Below are 14,236 nucleotides of genomic sequence, written 5' to 3'. Positions count from 1 at the left end.
CAAACCCAAACGCGAATGATTTTATATAGATGACCGGATGTGTGTGTATATATGTGGGGAGAGAGAGATTTTATTTATTTATTTATTTTATTTTTATTAAATAATATATTTTAAATTAATATTTATTTTTCAATCAATGTATAATAATATATATATATATATAATTTAATAAGAATTAAATTATAAAAATTTATAAAAAATTAAAAAAATTAAAAATTATTAAAATTAAATTCAATCTGAAAACTAAATATTCATAATTTTATAATTTAATTTATTACTTTCAATTTAAATATCGTGAAAATCGACTTAGTTAAACAAAATATAGTGAATTCGTACTAAGCTTTACCTCTTAAAGCCGAACATAAACCGATAATTGAAACCGGTCCGTGGCCAGCACTAACAAGAAGAGGCCAAATGAAGCCTAATAGGGTGAATGTGGAAAGGGCTTCGAGGGGTACAGCTGCAGAAACAGACATGTTTCACTGGAAAGATGCCCTTTCTCTTCCATTATTATTGAGCGACCGTTTGTTTATGGTCCAAGTCCCTAGGCACTTTCGCAGCCTGCCAATTTGACGTTACCCACTTTTTTGACTCTTCTATTCCTTTACTAATCCCACCATCTGAATTTTTTGTTTTTTTCTATATTATTACTTTTATTACACTGCTTATGGACATAACCTAATTATTTCCATCTTATTTATCCTAATTCTAATTCTAATTTAAGATTATACGTATATATATATATTGAGTATTTTAGATTTAAATAATTTACTTTTAATCAAATTGAAAAATGAAGTTGACAAATTCAAGCAAAAAATAAATCATTTCAAGGTTAAAAACATATTAAAAAGGATGCAAATTTATCACCAATTATTCATCATGGCATCCGCGATTCTCATGGTATAAGCATAATTTATTATTTGTATTTAATTAATAAAATTATAATATTTTATATTTTAAAAATATAATTAAATGATAGAAAATAAATCATTCCCTTAACAATTATTTTTCTTATAAATTTCACAAATAATTTATTTTTAAATAAATTTTTTAATAAAAATAAAGATTAATTTGTATATATTTATAGTTAATTTAATCGAGGATTGCAAAGAAAAAGTTTTAAATTTTAGCCACTTAATTATTAATTTAAATTTCAAATACACTATTTAAAATTAATAATTAATACAAAAAATTAAATAAAGTGTTAAAAAATTAAAAGCGTCACACGTGAGTTTTCACCAACTAAAAGCATGCATCTTATGGTTTTGCACTTTATAAAATCCACTCATAAGTGCAATTGTGCAACATCATCAAACGCATGGAACTTAAAGCAGCAAACATTCAGGATTCCCCCATCTAGACCCACACAATTCTGAGCTACCGCCCACACACTCACAGATGACACACATGCCCCACTTACCGGTCACCCTCTACTCGTTGCTCCGGTGAAGCATCTGGGTCCACTTCACTTGGTTCCATCAACAAGGATTTTATAAGGTTTTACTCAAAGATTTGACACTATCCTTATTGTTATCGTCAGCTTCAGCTAATTCCTCTCCAACCCTTTGTTTGGAATTCGGATCCTACCAAAGACTGATCTTGGATTGGTATGGTATAAATGTTCATTTTATCTAACGATTTTCTTGTTTGAAATGGTTGTTCGGATCTTAGAATGTGTTCTTGTTGTTTTGTTTTGGTCTGTTGCATTCAAATGTGTGTAAAGAAGTGAAATTTTCGCAAAATTTCACTTGGTTTAATGTTTAACTATCTGGAAATGAAATTCCAGGACAATACGATTCATTGTTGAGAGAATTTATAAAAATTTGAACTAAAATTGGATCCATGAACCTTTGTTTTTTGCTTTTGTTGGTTGAAAGTCTGAATCTTGTTAGTTCAGTTTCAGGTTATAGAGCAGTAAAAGTTACAGCTGAGAAGCTTGAAGATGTCTGGACTCACTGTGGATTTGTCTCGTAATGGGAACGTAAGGAATGTTGATAGCCATTGTACTCTGTCTGGAGTCGATGAATTGGATTTCTCCAAGTTATTGGAGAGAGAGAGACCAAGGCCTTTGAATATGGACAGGCAGAGATCATTTGATGAAAGGTCTATTAATGAATTGTCAATTGGGGTGTCTCCTCGTCACACAACTAGACCTGAAAACACTTCTAGATTTACAGACCATTTGGATTCTGTATATTCGCCTGGTAAAAGGTCAGGCCTTAATACCCCAAGGTCAAGTTCTGATTTTGAGACGCATCCGATTGTGGCAGAAGCTTGGGAAGCTTTGAGGCGCTCATTGGTTTATTTTCGCGGCCAACCAGTTGGGACCATTGCTGCATTGGATAATTCTGAAGAAAAATTTAACTATGATCAGGTTAGGATTGCGCAAATTTTTTTTTTAACCCATTTTACTTCATGCGATAAGTCTTTATGGCTATGCTGTGCTATTGAATTGCAGGAGCAGAGGGCAACCGTTTGTTAATTGTATAACAGGATAATAGAAGAATAGCCTGGGAGAAAGTAGTTCATTGGGGAAAATCAGTTCATTTGTTTGTAACCTATATTTTATTTAGTTATTTATTTCCTCTTTTTAAGGATTTTCTTAACACCCCATCTGAAAAAAGAAAATAAAGGGGAAGAATTAAAGAAAACGAAGGATAATATATGTGAACTTTAAAATGTGATTCTGTACATTTTGTGCCATAATGCTATACAGGTCCTGTTTTATGGATTTTCAGCTATTTTAACTCTTTTCTTTAGGCAAGCTGTTTTAACTCTTTGAATCTGTACAATATTCATTTCTTTATGTAATCATGGTATTTCTGTGACTAGCATTTGCTTGAACGAACAAAAAAAAAAAAATTTGTTTTTTCATTGGCCAGTATAGAAAAATTTCCCGTCTTCGGACTACAGGGGACCATTTGTATTTATGGGAATGGAGGCTTGGCAGGGGGTTGAGTAGAGTGGGCACAAGTGGGACAAATACCCCTTTCATATATTTTTTAGACATGTTTACTGTGGTGCTGACTTCTAATTAATGTGTTTATGATGCAGCCACTTTATGTTTTAAAAAGTGAACCTTTTATCCAATTTCCTTTCTCTGTCTCTGACATTACAACATTAGAACGATTATATATATATAGTGTTTATTTGTTAGTCGCTTTACAGACTTGTGTTGGCTTTTTCTTTGCATAGGTTTTTGTAAGAGACTTTATCCCAAGTGCATTAGCTTTTTTGATGAATGGAGAACCTGAAATAGTCAAGAATTTCATTTTGAAGACTCTTCGCCTTCAGTCATGGGAGAAAAAAATTGACAGATTCCAACTTGGGGAAGGAGTAATGCCTGCCAGTTTTAAAGTACTCCACGATCCAGTGAGAAATAATGAAACTTTGATAGCAGATTTTGGTGAAAGTGCAATTGGAAGAGTGGCTCCTGTTGACTCTGGATTTTGGTGGATTATATTGCTCCGGGCATACACAAAATCTACTGGTGATATATCATTGGCTGAAATGCCAGAATGTCAAAAGGGTATGCGCCTAATTTTGAGTTTATGTCTTTCGGAGGGGTTTGACACGTTTCCAACTCTTCTTTGTGCTGATGGATGCTGCATGATTGATCGTAGAATGGTGAGTTTCTGTTAATTTTGCATCTCAGAACTCATAGCTTATTAGGTGGTAAAAGGGCAAGAACATTACAATGAGAAGCTTTTGTATTAATTCAGGGAAATTTATTTCATAGGACCGTCCCATAGTCCTCTACTCTCAAACGATATGTTTGTGAGATGGAATGACCATGGGATAGTCCAACCAAATAATTTTTCTTATTTTAGAACTGTTTAGAACTATCTATTGTGGCAGTTCTATTGACCAATCTTGACTGCAACAGCTTCCTTACTATTGGATTTGTTGTGCTTCATTTGTTTTTAGTTAAATACCATATTTCTTACACAAATCCAAACGGATGTCTTCACGGTCAGGTTATAATTTTGGCTTTGGGATGCAGGTCACATGTCTAGATAAGTCAAGTTGTTAGTATGTAATGGCTAACAGTCTCTTGCCTAGATGGAAATACAATACTGCTAAGCACTTGTAGTTCTGAGTGAACCTAAGAGTGAAAGGGGGTATATCTGCTAAGAAAGGATTATGATACAATTATTTTAGCCAAGCAGTTATGATTATGACTCAACTGAGTTCCACTTTACTTGGACTCACTATCGGAGAACTTCTCCTATATAATTGACCATCATTTGTTCTCTTAGATGACTGAGTTCCACTTGACTTGGACTCGCTATCAGAGAACTTCTTCTCCTATGTAATTGACTATCATTTGAACTCTCAGATCTGATGACTTCATGAACCATTTGCCAGTAATCAAATCATGGTTTCATTCATTATAGGTTTTTCTGTAACAATTGGTTTTGCTCTTTCTTATAAAATAGTTTCATGAAGTTGTATTTTGCAATATTGAGAACCACATGTAGAGCTGATTGAAATTTTTATTCTTATCTTATCTGAGTTCATGTATCATTGTATCTTATCCTTAGTTATTTATTTCATCAGGGTGTTTATGGGTATCCAATGGAAATTCAAGCACTTTTTTTCATGGCTTTAAGATGTGCTATGCTTCTACTGAAGCAAGACGAAGAGGGGAAAGAGTTCGTAGAACGAATTGCCAAACGGCTCCATGCCTTAAGCTTTCACATGAGGAGTTATTTTTGGATTGACTTGAAGCAGCTCAATGATATATATCGCTATAAAACAGAGGAATACTCTCACACTGCAGTTAACAAGTTTAATGTAATACCTGATTCTCTTCCAGAATGGATTTTTGATTTTATGCCAACTCATGGTGGTTACTTTATAGGGAACGTTAGTCCTGCAAGAATGGATTTCCGCTGGTTTTGCCTAGGTAATTGTGTTGCAATTCTTTCATCTTTGGCAACCCCTGAACAATCCATGGCAATCATGGATCTTATAGAATCACGGTGGGAGGAGTTGGTAGGAGAAATGCCTCTCAAGGTATGCTATCCGGCCATAGAGAGCCATGAATGGCGGATTATAACTGGATGTGACCCCAAAAACACCAGATGGAGTTACCACAATGGAGGATCCTGGCCAGGTATGTTTTGGACTTAAATTCCTTGAAATCTGACATAACTCTGAAATATTAGCTGGATTCTTCATTTGAATTTCCTGCACATCAGTTTCCAATATTTTAATTTACGATTTGCAGTAAACTCATTGAACTAATCAAGATAATTCCGAGTTCCATTTCAATTACCTTTATTCTTAAATATTCCTGCTTTTTTGGAGATATATTTTGACTATTGCAATGGATGCAGTGCTTCTGTGGCTTCTCACAGCTGCTTGTATCAAGACTGGACGGCCGCAAATTGCAAGGCGAGCCATTGAGCTTGCAGAAAATAGGCTGTTGAAAGACAATTGGCCTGAATATTATGATGGGAAGCTCGGACGATACATTGGAAAGCAGGCCAGGAAGTTCCAAACCTGGTCTGTTGCAGGTTACTTGGTGGCAAAAATGATGCTGGAAGATCCCTCCCATTTGGGTATGGTGTCACTTGAGGAGGACAAACAAATGAAGCCCCTCCTTAAAAGATCAAATTCATGGACATTCTGATGTTATTTGTTTAGAACTTCTACATGCATCTACCTATTTTTAGTTTAAATTTTAGATTCACATGCCAAACTCTTTTTAAGTGTTGGTACTTCGTAGCTGACTAGGATTTGACATTGTTAATGACTTTTGCCTATATATTTGTTCAATGCTAATAGTAAATTTCCCCTACATCTGTCCTGATAGTTTGATGCAGTTCTATAATAAATCTCTTGCTTATAATGTCAACCATTTTCCATATGCTTATTTATTTATTTATTTCCGTAATAAGAGAATTTTGTGGGATAATTATATAAAAATACAAAGTTTTGGAGTAAATTTCAATTGGAAGGTAAAAAATATTTTTCTTATCGGTAATGTCCAAGCATTTTCGTGGTTTATTTATTTATTAATTTCAATTTTTTTATTTTCATTTAATTTAAATTAAAATTTAAACTTGAATCCCAGTTCTGGAAATGATTTTACATTACCATTGAACAAAAGCTCATTGTGCATAGTTTATTATTAATATCTAGACATTTTTTTATGTGATATTAACATCCAAACATTTGACTCAACTAAATTAGAGCAAGTTTTGAGTAAAAGAGAAGGAATACTGAAGGGTAAGGCTAAGCAGTATTTGCTTTAAACCAAAAAATAAAATTAAATCAAATCAATTTGGTTTTTTGTCTAAAGGGTGACTAGATTCGATTTGGTTTAGAATTTTTCATAATTTCATATTTCAATTTTCGGTTTGATTGGTTATTTTCATCAAAATTTGAAAAAACACCAAACTGAGCCAAAAATTCTAAACTGTCGTTTCAAGCACCTATGTATACCATGCATAGTTGAATCCCTAACTCTAATTTTCTTTTCCTTAGAGACACCTTTAGTCAAGGATGGATTCAGTTGGGGGGCAATGGGGGCACTTGCCCCACTGCCCTCAAATTTCCTTTCAAAAAATAAAATTTCAAAGTAAAAATTCTACCATTGCCCTATATTTGAAGGTATTAATTTGCCCCACATTCAAAGATGTCCCTTATAATTTCTTTTTTATTAAATAATTTTCCCTTCTCCATTAAAGTTTAGATTATTCATATTTTAAGTCCATAAAATTAATTAATTTGTTATTAATTAAAATAAACTTATTATTTTTTTTATCTTAATAAACTTATTAGTTAAATGAATAATGAGTGGCAATTGTGTATTTATATGTTCATACATTGCCCCCGCTAATAAAAATTTTTGGATCCATCCCAACTCTTAGTCCTAGCTGTCGCTGCTCCTTCATCTTCGTCCTCCTCCTCCTACTTCTTTTTCTTCCCCCTTTTCTTCTTCGCTCCCTCTGATCTTTCTACACATGAAGGTTAAAGTTGCATGTCTTGTAATTTTTGTTTCTGGTTTTCATCTTGCCGTTCTCTTTGCTGAGCACAAGCGCGAATCGCCTCTCCTCATTTCACTTCCTATTGCGAGGCATTGTAATGAGCATCGCATCGCACCATCAATGCTCATCTCGACCCATCTAATAGAGACCCATATGCAAATACATCCTTACTTTGATAGCATCAGAGAACCATCCATCCATCCTTGCCTCGACACCATCAGAGATGGAAACCCATCGTCGATGTGCCTCATGGTGAGAGATAGTCGTTAATAAGTGAATATTTCAATGATATTTTTTTTCTATTGAATGTAATTCTTCAAATCTATAAACTATAGTTCTTCAATGATATTTTTGTTGATGTTTTGATTGAATTTGTCATTGTTGATTTAATTTATTATCATGAATTTGGGCTACTAGGATTTAAGGATTGAGGCAAGAGAATTCAATGACATCATTTGGGATTGGGAATTGGGATTGTGAGGGAGGGGAACTATTTAGGCATTTCCTTAAACCAACTATTCGAATTTATTCGGCTCAATTTGATTTGGTTCTTCTCTAAATTAGGTTCAATTTTTATTGACATTTTACATTAGATTGATTTTTCAATTTTGGTTTAGTTTGGAACCGAACGGATCAAACGCTCTCCTCTGCTAAAGGGTCCATTTACTATTAGTGTTTAGACTTCCATGGAGAAAAGTATCTCTTTAAGAGAGTTTTTTGTTTAACTTTTGGAAGCAGTTAATAGCCGGTAGACATCCCAATAGATGCACCAACCTATTTGATAAACCTATCAAAATTGCAACTTATAGTATAGTTTGAATCAACTCTAATTTTAGAGATATTTCTTATTAGCTGACAGATAATTTGAGTTTATTTTTTTGTTTAGATTATTTTACCCTTTTTAAAATTTATTAATTACAAAATTTTGTATCTTTAAATTATTCTTCAATATTAATAAATAATATAAAATATATAAAATCATTAGAAATAATAGATAAATATAAAAATATTGTAAATAATAATTAAATTAGTTATAATGTTCATTCTTATAGGATATATATATATATATATATATATATATATATATATATATGTAGATGTGTGTGTTTTTTTTTTTTTTTTTTATAATAAACTAATAATTAGATGACATTATACTTATTAGCTAGTTATTTTATAAATATCTGCAATAGTTAGACATAGTTATGCTAGACACTTAAAATATATCAACTACAATTATCTATCTGCAACAACTATTAGCTATCAGTTATCGTTTATATTCAATAGTTAAACCAAACATACCTTGAATATGCTACTTAGAGAGCATTAAAAACTACTAAGAAGGTGGGTGAAAATATGAAAGGTTTAGGATGGATCTTTTTCACAGGGTTGTAGATAGTTGTCAACTACAAGATCTGGGTTTTAAGGGTTACCAATATACATGGAGTCAGGGTCGTGGGGGTGTTCATAACATTCAGGAGAGATTGGGCAGGTTTGTAGCTACAAAAGAGTGGATTGACGGGTTTATTAATTATAAAGTGTTGCATTTAACCCGTTAAGGCTCGGATCATTATCCAATTAACCTACTTGGGAAAGTGGGCAGGGTAAAAAGAGTAAGAAGAGGTGCCCATTCAGGTTTTAAAAAATGTAGTTAGGGGATGAGTCATGTAGGGACACTGTAGATGTTGCATGGAACTCTAATGGTTTAGGCGACTCTTTATGGATAGGATTGGGAATAAATTGAGGAGTTTTGGTAAGTCCCTGAAGTGTTGAAAGAAAACACATTTTAGTCATATAAATTCAAAAATGGCTCTTCTTAAAAAAAGATTGCATTGGTTGCGGGGAGAGGCGCAAATGGAAGATTGCGTTGTTTAGCAAAGGTTGGCAGATGGTAAAATAAAGGAGCTATGGGCAACGAAAGAAATGTAGGCTCAACGGTCCTAAGCTTTATGGCTTAAAGAAGGGGACTACAATACTTCTTTCTTTTATCAGAAGGCAAATCAGAGAATGAGAAGGAATGCAGTTTATTTGATGATGAGAAGGATATTCTAGTAGTTATGACTAGATATTTTAGTGATCTCTTTTCCTCTTTAAGTCCATCTGACTTTCATAATGTTCTGGACACTGTGGAGATGAAAGTTTTAGAAGAAATGAATGCACATTTTACAGAGCATTTCACTCTTTTTGAGATTAAAATAACTCTCAATCATATGCATCCGTCAAAGGCCCATGATCCTGATGGTATGCCCCCTCTTTTTTTTATCAGTCTTTTTGGGATATAGTTGTTCCTGTTGTTGAACAAAATGGTCTATATATCTTCAAAAATTATTAGTCTCCCGCTCTTTTAAATCACATTTTTATTACTCTGATCACTAAACTTAATAAGCCAGAATACCCTAAGGATTTTGGGCCCATTAGCCTGTGAAATGTTATTTTCAAAAAAATTACTATGGAGGGTTTTAATATGGAACTGGTTGAGTAGATTATGAGATGCATGAGTTCAATTTCTTATTCACTCCTAATTAATGGGGAACGTAAAGAAGTCTTCTATCCTAAACTGGACTTCGATAGGGAGACAGGTTATCACCTTATCTTTTCTTGTTATGCACTGAGGTTTTTTCAGGTGTCCTTCAGAAGGCAAAGTTGGATAAGAAATTGCATGGGGTTAATATTTATAGCGCAAAAACAGCCTGTTACTCATTTTTTCTTCATTGATGACAACATTGTTTTGGGCAGAGCTATTGCTTTTGAGGCTATTAGGCTGATGGGTGTTATTTGGAGCTATGAGATTGTGTCCGTGTAGAAAATAAATATTGATAAATATGAAATTTCTTTTGGTAGAAATGTGCCTAATGATGTTTAGAATTTGATCTCAGTTACTCGGGTCTAGCCCCACGGCGGCCCCCTCTCTGCGTCTTCTCTCTCTCTCTCTCTCTTTCTCTCTCTTCAATTTGTCTTGTAGGCCAAAACACAAAAAAAAAACCCTTACAAACTTACGAAATGCACAAATTATTATTCAAATCCTAAAACATAAAATCAATAGTTCTTTAAAATCGAAGGATTATTTATAACAATCTCTTCCCAATAATGTATCAGCAGCCAAACAACCAATGATAATTATATATAATAACCAAAAGTTATTATTATTATTATTATTATTATTATTATTTTATAATTTAACCTCAAATCCTCTCCACATCTATAGAATTTTTCAATGGTTAATGGACAACAAAACTAATGACCATGATGATTGAAGCACAAAGGAAAGGAAAGGAAAAGAAAAGATAAGAAAAGAAAAGAAAAAGAACGTTCACTAAAATCTTTGATTTTTCCACCAAATAACAAATTGGCCAAAATTCGCATTAGAAACTCACTTAGAATCCAAAATCTTTATCCTAAGAAAACTCAACATTATATTTCTTTGTATTGCATAATGTAGGAAGAAAAGAAAAAACAAAGAAATCAAAATCTGGCATTTTCAAAGGCACGCTGATGTGATGCAATAGGCTTTGCCTTCTCCCCCACTTATTGACCCCCTTTATGCCTTTGGATCTGCATTGCTTGTAGCCTATGTCGATGCCTGATTGGAATTTAATTAAGTTTCAAGCTTATGTTGTTGAGGACTTTAAAATTTCAATTTATTGGAATTCTTGAGTTCCTATAAGAAATAATAAGTAGCTATACCATACTGTATAAACCTAAATGGCAAATAAATGCATGCATGGGCAAGAATTGCTTCAATATCTTATATATATAAACAACTTAAAACTAAATCTCCTTATGAATAGTGTGAATATAAATGCATGCATGGGCAAGAATTGCTTCAATATCTTATTAATATTGTAACACCCCTATTTGCATGACTTGATATATTTTACTGTTCCAGTGACCGGTGTCGGTCTGGATAACTGAGAGGATTAGAATCACACTTAAGACAACTAGATAAGCCCTGAACACAAATAATTAGTAATTGTCAATTGGTTAAGTATGAATAAGAAAAACAGAACACAAGAAGTTAAATGAGCCGAGAGTCACAGCGATGCGTGACCTTCTCGGGAAGGATTGTGAAGTCGATTTAAACTCAAATTTCGAACCATAAAATGTGATGCCGTGGTCCTTAGGACTATTGCAAACATAGTGGAAAAGAGAAAATCACGAAAAAGAATTATTAAGCCGGTCAAATAATTAGGTCAGAGATCCAGAAGAAATATTGAGTTATTTGCAAACCGGCGAGGGGCAATTTGGTCAATTGACCCCGAGAGCTGACTCCTGACCTAACTGTCAAATAAAATCGGAGAAAAGAAAATATCGGAATCGGGAATTAAATTAAAAAACTAATGAAAAAATAAATAGAAAAAAAAAAGGAAAAATAGAAATTGGTGACATCATGCATGACGTAATAAACACTAATTAAATAAAAAAATAAAATTTGGATAATTTTGGTCTTCCATAAAGGATAAATTAATAAAAGAAAAAGAAAAGAAAAAAAAAAGAGGTCTTCATCTTCATTGCCGTCTCTCTCTCTCAACTCTCCCTCTCCACAAACTCCATTAAAGCTCATTTTTGGAGCTTGAATATTGCCAAATTCCCACCATAAAAAAATAGTCTACCGTAGATAAAACCTTGTGTTGAGCTTTGGGAAGAAGATTGAAGAACAAAGAAGAGGAGAAAACTTGAAGGAAAGGAAGAAGAAAATTCTGCAATTCAAGGTTAGTGAGTTCACCTTAAATTTTAGTTTAATTAAAGTATTTATAGCATGAAGAACTTGGAAATATGCTTAAAATGAAAAGAAAATTATTGTAGAGGCACCATATTTGAATTCAGCCAGCAGCAAATTTAGGTCGAAATGAGTGAATTTGATGTATTTAAATGGTTATTTAAATTGAATATCGAATATAAACTATGGATTGGTGTTTGGAATGCATTAAAGTTGAATTGCATGAAAGTTAGGGTTTGCACCTAGGGTTTGGAAGACAAAAGTGTGAAAATTTGTTAAATGGTGTGTTTGACCTTGTTTATGGTGAGAAATGGTCATTTGTGACCAATTGGTGTATGTTGGAAGTGTTAGAACCAATTGAAAATTCGGACTGGTTATGGGCAGTATGCAGGCAGCATGACCAAGGTCTCTTTCAGGGACCAAAACTGAAAATTTACAAGCCCAATTGGTGTGAGGCCAATTGAAAATGAAATTAGACACAAAATGACACATTTTTCATTTAGGAATCATACCCAAAAAGTGACCAAAACTTAGTGAACAAATTGACCAAATCCGGAATTGGGTTTTCTGACCTGTACAAAAATGACTAAATGAATGTTCATTTGGCCATAACTTGAGCTAGGCAGGTCTAAATGACCTAAAATTTTACCAGTAAAAAGTTGAGATATAGATCTAAAACTTTCATGAAGAACACAAACCCAAATTATTCCCTTAACGAAGTCATTTAGCCACCCAAAATTAGTGACCTAAAACTGCCAGAACCAGTTTTGGTGCCCAAAAAATCTGGGTTAGGCCAATCCGGTCAGCCATGTTCAAATGGCTATAACTTGAGCTACAAAACTCCAAATAGAGTGATTCAAAAAGGAGAATAAATTTAAGACAATAAGGAACAATTTCTATGAAGAAAACTTAGCCAAATTCTAATAGCAAAGTGATCAATGGAACAATGCAACATAAGACACAAAAACTGAAAATTTACAATTTTGCCTAAAAGACCTAAGTTTTGAGAAAACAATCAAAACCAACAAAATTGGTGACCAAAATTGGTATGTGAGTATAGTTGGAGTTCCCATACCTTTTAAGTATAAGAAAGTCAATATTTTGACTTGAATAGTACTATAAATAGTAACCTCAACATGAAAATTTGTAAGAATATAAGTTTAAACATATTGGAATTAGTTATTGGAATTTTTATGAAGTAAAGATACTGAGACACTATAAATTTTATATTTCAGCTAAAAAAGACTTGGAATGTTTGAGAGACAGAGTTAAAGTCTAGAGGCGACTCATGTCAGGTTTGTGCACAATAAACCTTATTTGAGCATTTTGTCATTGAAAAATTGATTTAGTATGATTTATGAAAATTTGATGTTAATAATGAATTGTGTTGCCACCTTATGAATTAAATTAAGACTTTGAAAATTTATCGGATTTCTCATGAATTATTTAAATAAAATGTTTGAAAGTGATTTTTGATTCACACTTAGCGTGACAGTGCCTTATTATTCCTCCTCCACTTATGGGGTGAGATCGATTATTTTCCTCCCTCTCTGGTTTACCAGTTAAGGTTGTAGATTGGATGAGTACTCATTAGCCAGTTAGCCACCTCCCTCATTGATTTCAATTAGTGGGGTTGTAGATTGCTTTGTCGTGGTGCACAACACGACATTGATTGGAAATTTTGTGTCATGGCCTAAGTTGTGTTATTGATTGGCAACATTGTGTTTATTAAATTGTTTGATTAAATTTGTGTCATATTAAGCTTTGAAAATTATGATTTGTTATAAATGTGATTTAAAAAAAAATGTGAAATGTGATTATAAGATTTTTGAATTATAATTTGTTCATAAATGTTTTATGTTATGCATTTTATACTTTATTGTGCACCACTGAGTATTTTTATACTCAGTGATAGCTTATTTTGCTGTCGTAGATAAGAACAAGGAAAAAGCAGTAGGGTGAGCAGCTGAATTGGCAAGGCCTTCGCTGATCTTTTTGTTTGGGTATTTAATTATACCTTGTAGTTATTTGATGTAAATATTGTAATGTCTTATGTATCAATGTAAAGTTGAGCAGATGTATGATAAATTGTAATAATGATATTTTTCTTTTTGTAAATTAAGATCTGTATTTGTAAATTTAGTACTATTTATAAAATTGAAATGAATTTGTGAAGTATTTTGAGATGACAAATTTTAAGTTGAGTTGTGGAATTAAATTGAATTGTGTTGACTTGAGTTAATTTGGGTTGGGAGTTGTGAAAAGAATTATTAGAAGTGTTTTTTTTTTTTTAGGTATTTGAAGAACTGTTTTCTCAAAATACAGACGGCATCCTGCCGAAATTTTTATAAAATTTGTGGAAAAATAAAATGAGACAAAAATTTTTACTAGTTTTGAAACTTCAATTATATGTTTTTAATTCCTACTAAAATGCTCACCACTTCCAAAATGTAAGAAAATGGTTTTAAAATCCCTTGTAGGGTACTTAATGAGTTATCGGTAGGTGAAGTTCAGTAATTCATTA

At 32.8% G+C, this 14,236-nt stretch overlaps 1 protein-coding gene and 1 long non-coding RNA gene across 3 annotated transcripts; both read left to right on the top strand.

Annotated features, from left to right (window-relative positions):
• The first annotated feature begins 1,297 nt into the window (after window positions 1-1,297).
• LOC110634225 (probable alkaline/neutral invertase B) lies at window positions 1,298-5,806 on the top strand. Of its 2 annotated transcripts, none has more exons than XM_021783170.2 (5): window positions 1,298-1,607; window positions 1,904-2,374; window positions 3,196-3,627; window positions 4,561-5,119; window positions 5,343-5,806. In XM_021783170.2, the coding sequence occupies exons 2-5, from the start codon at window positions 1,943-1,945 to the stop codon at window positions 5,636-5,638; spliced, it is 1,719 nt and encodes a 572-aa protein (XP_021638862.1). In that variant the 5' UTR covers window positions 1,298-1,607; window positions 1,904-1,942; the 3' UTR covers window positions 5,639-5,806. The 2 variants fall into 2 exon arrangements, with proteins under 2 accessions (XP_021638862.1, XP_021638861.1); XM_021783169.2 differs by having other exon boundaries at window positions 1,898-2,374.
• A 1,034-nt stretch (window positions 5,807-6,840) lies between these two features.
• LOC131176916 (uncharacterized) lies at window positions 6,841-13,890 on the top strand. Its single transcript, XR_009146724.1, has 3 exons — window positions 6,841-7,250; window positions 12,948-13,007; window positions 13,646-13,890. It is a non-coding gene; the product is annotated as an uncharacterized LOC131176916 (long non-coding RNA).
• The last annotated feature ends 346 nt before the right edge of the window (window positions 13,891-14,236 follow it).

Source organism: Hevea brasiliensis, unplaced genomic scaffold (genome assembly GCF_030052815.1).
Source record: "Hevea brasiliensis isolate MT/VB/25A 57/8 unplaced genomic scaffold, ASM3005281v1 Scaf27, whole genome shotgun sequence".
Lineage (NCBI taxonomy): Eukaryota > Viridiplantae > Streptophyta > Magnoliopsida > Malpighiales > Euphorbiaceae > Hevea > Hevea brasiliensis.
The sequence above is the reverse complement of the archived record's forward strand: the minus strand, read 5'-3'. Positions and strand labels throughout refer to the sequence as shown.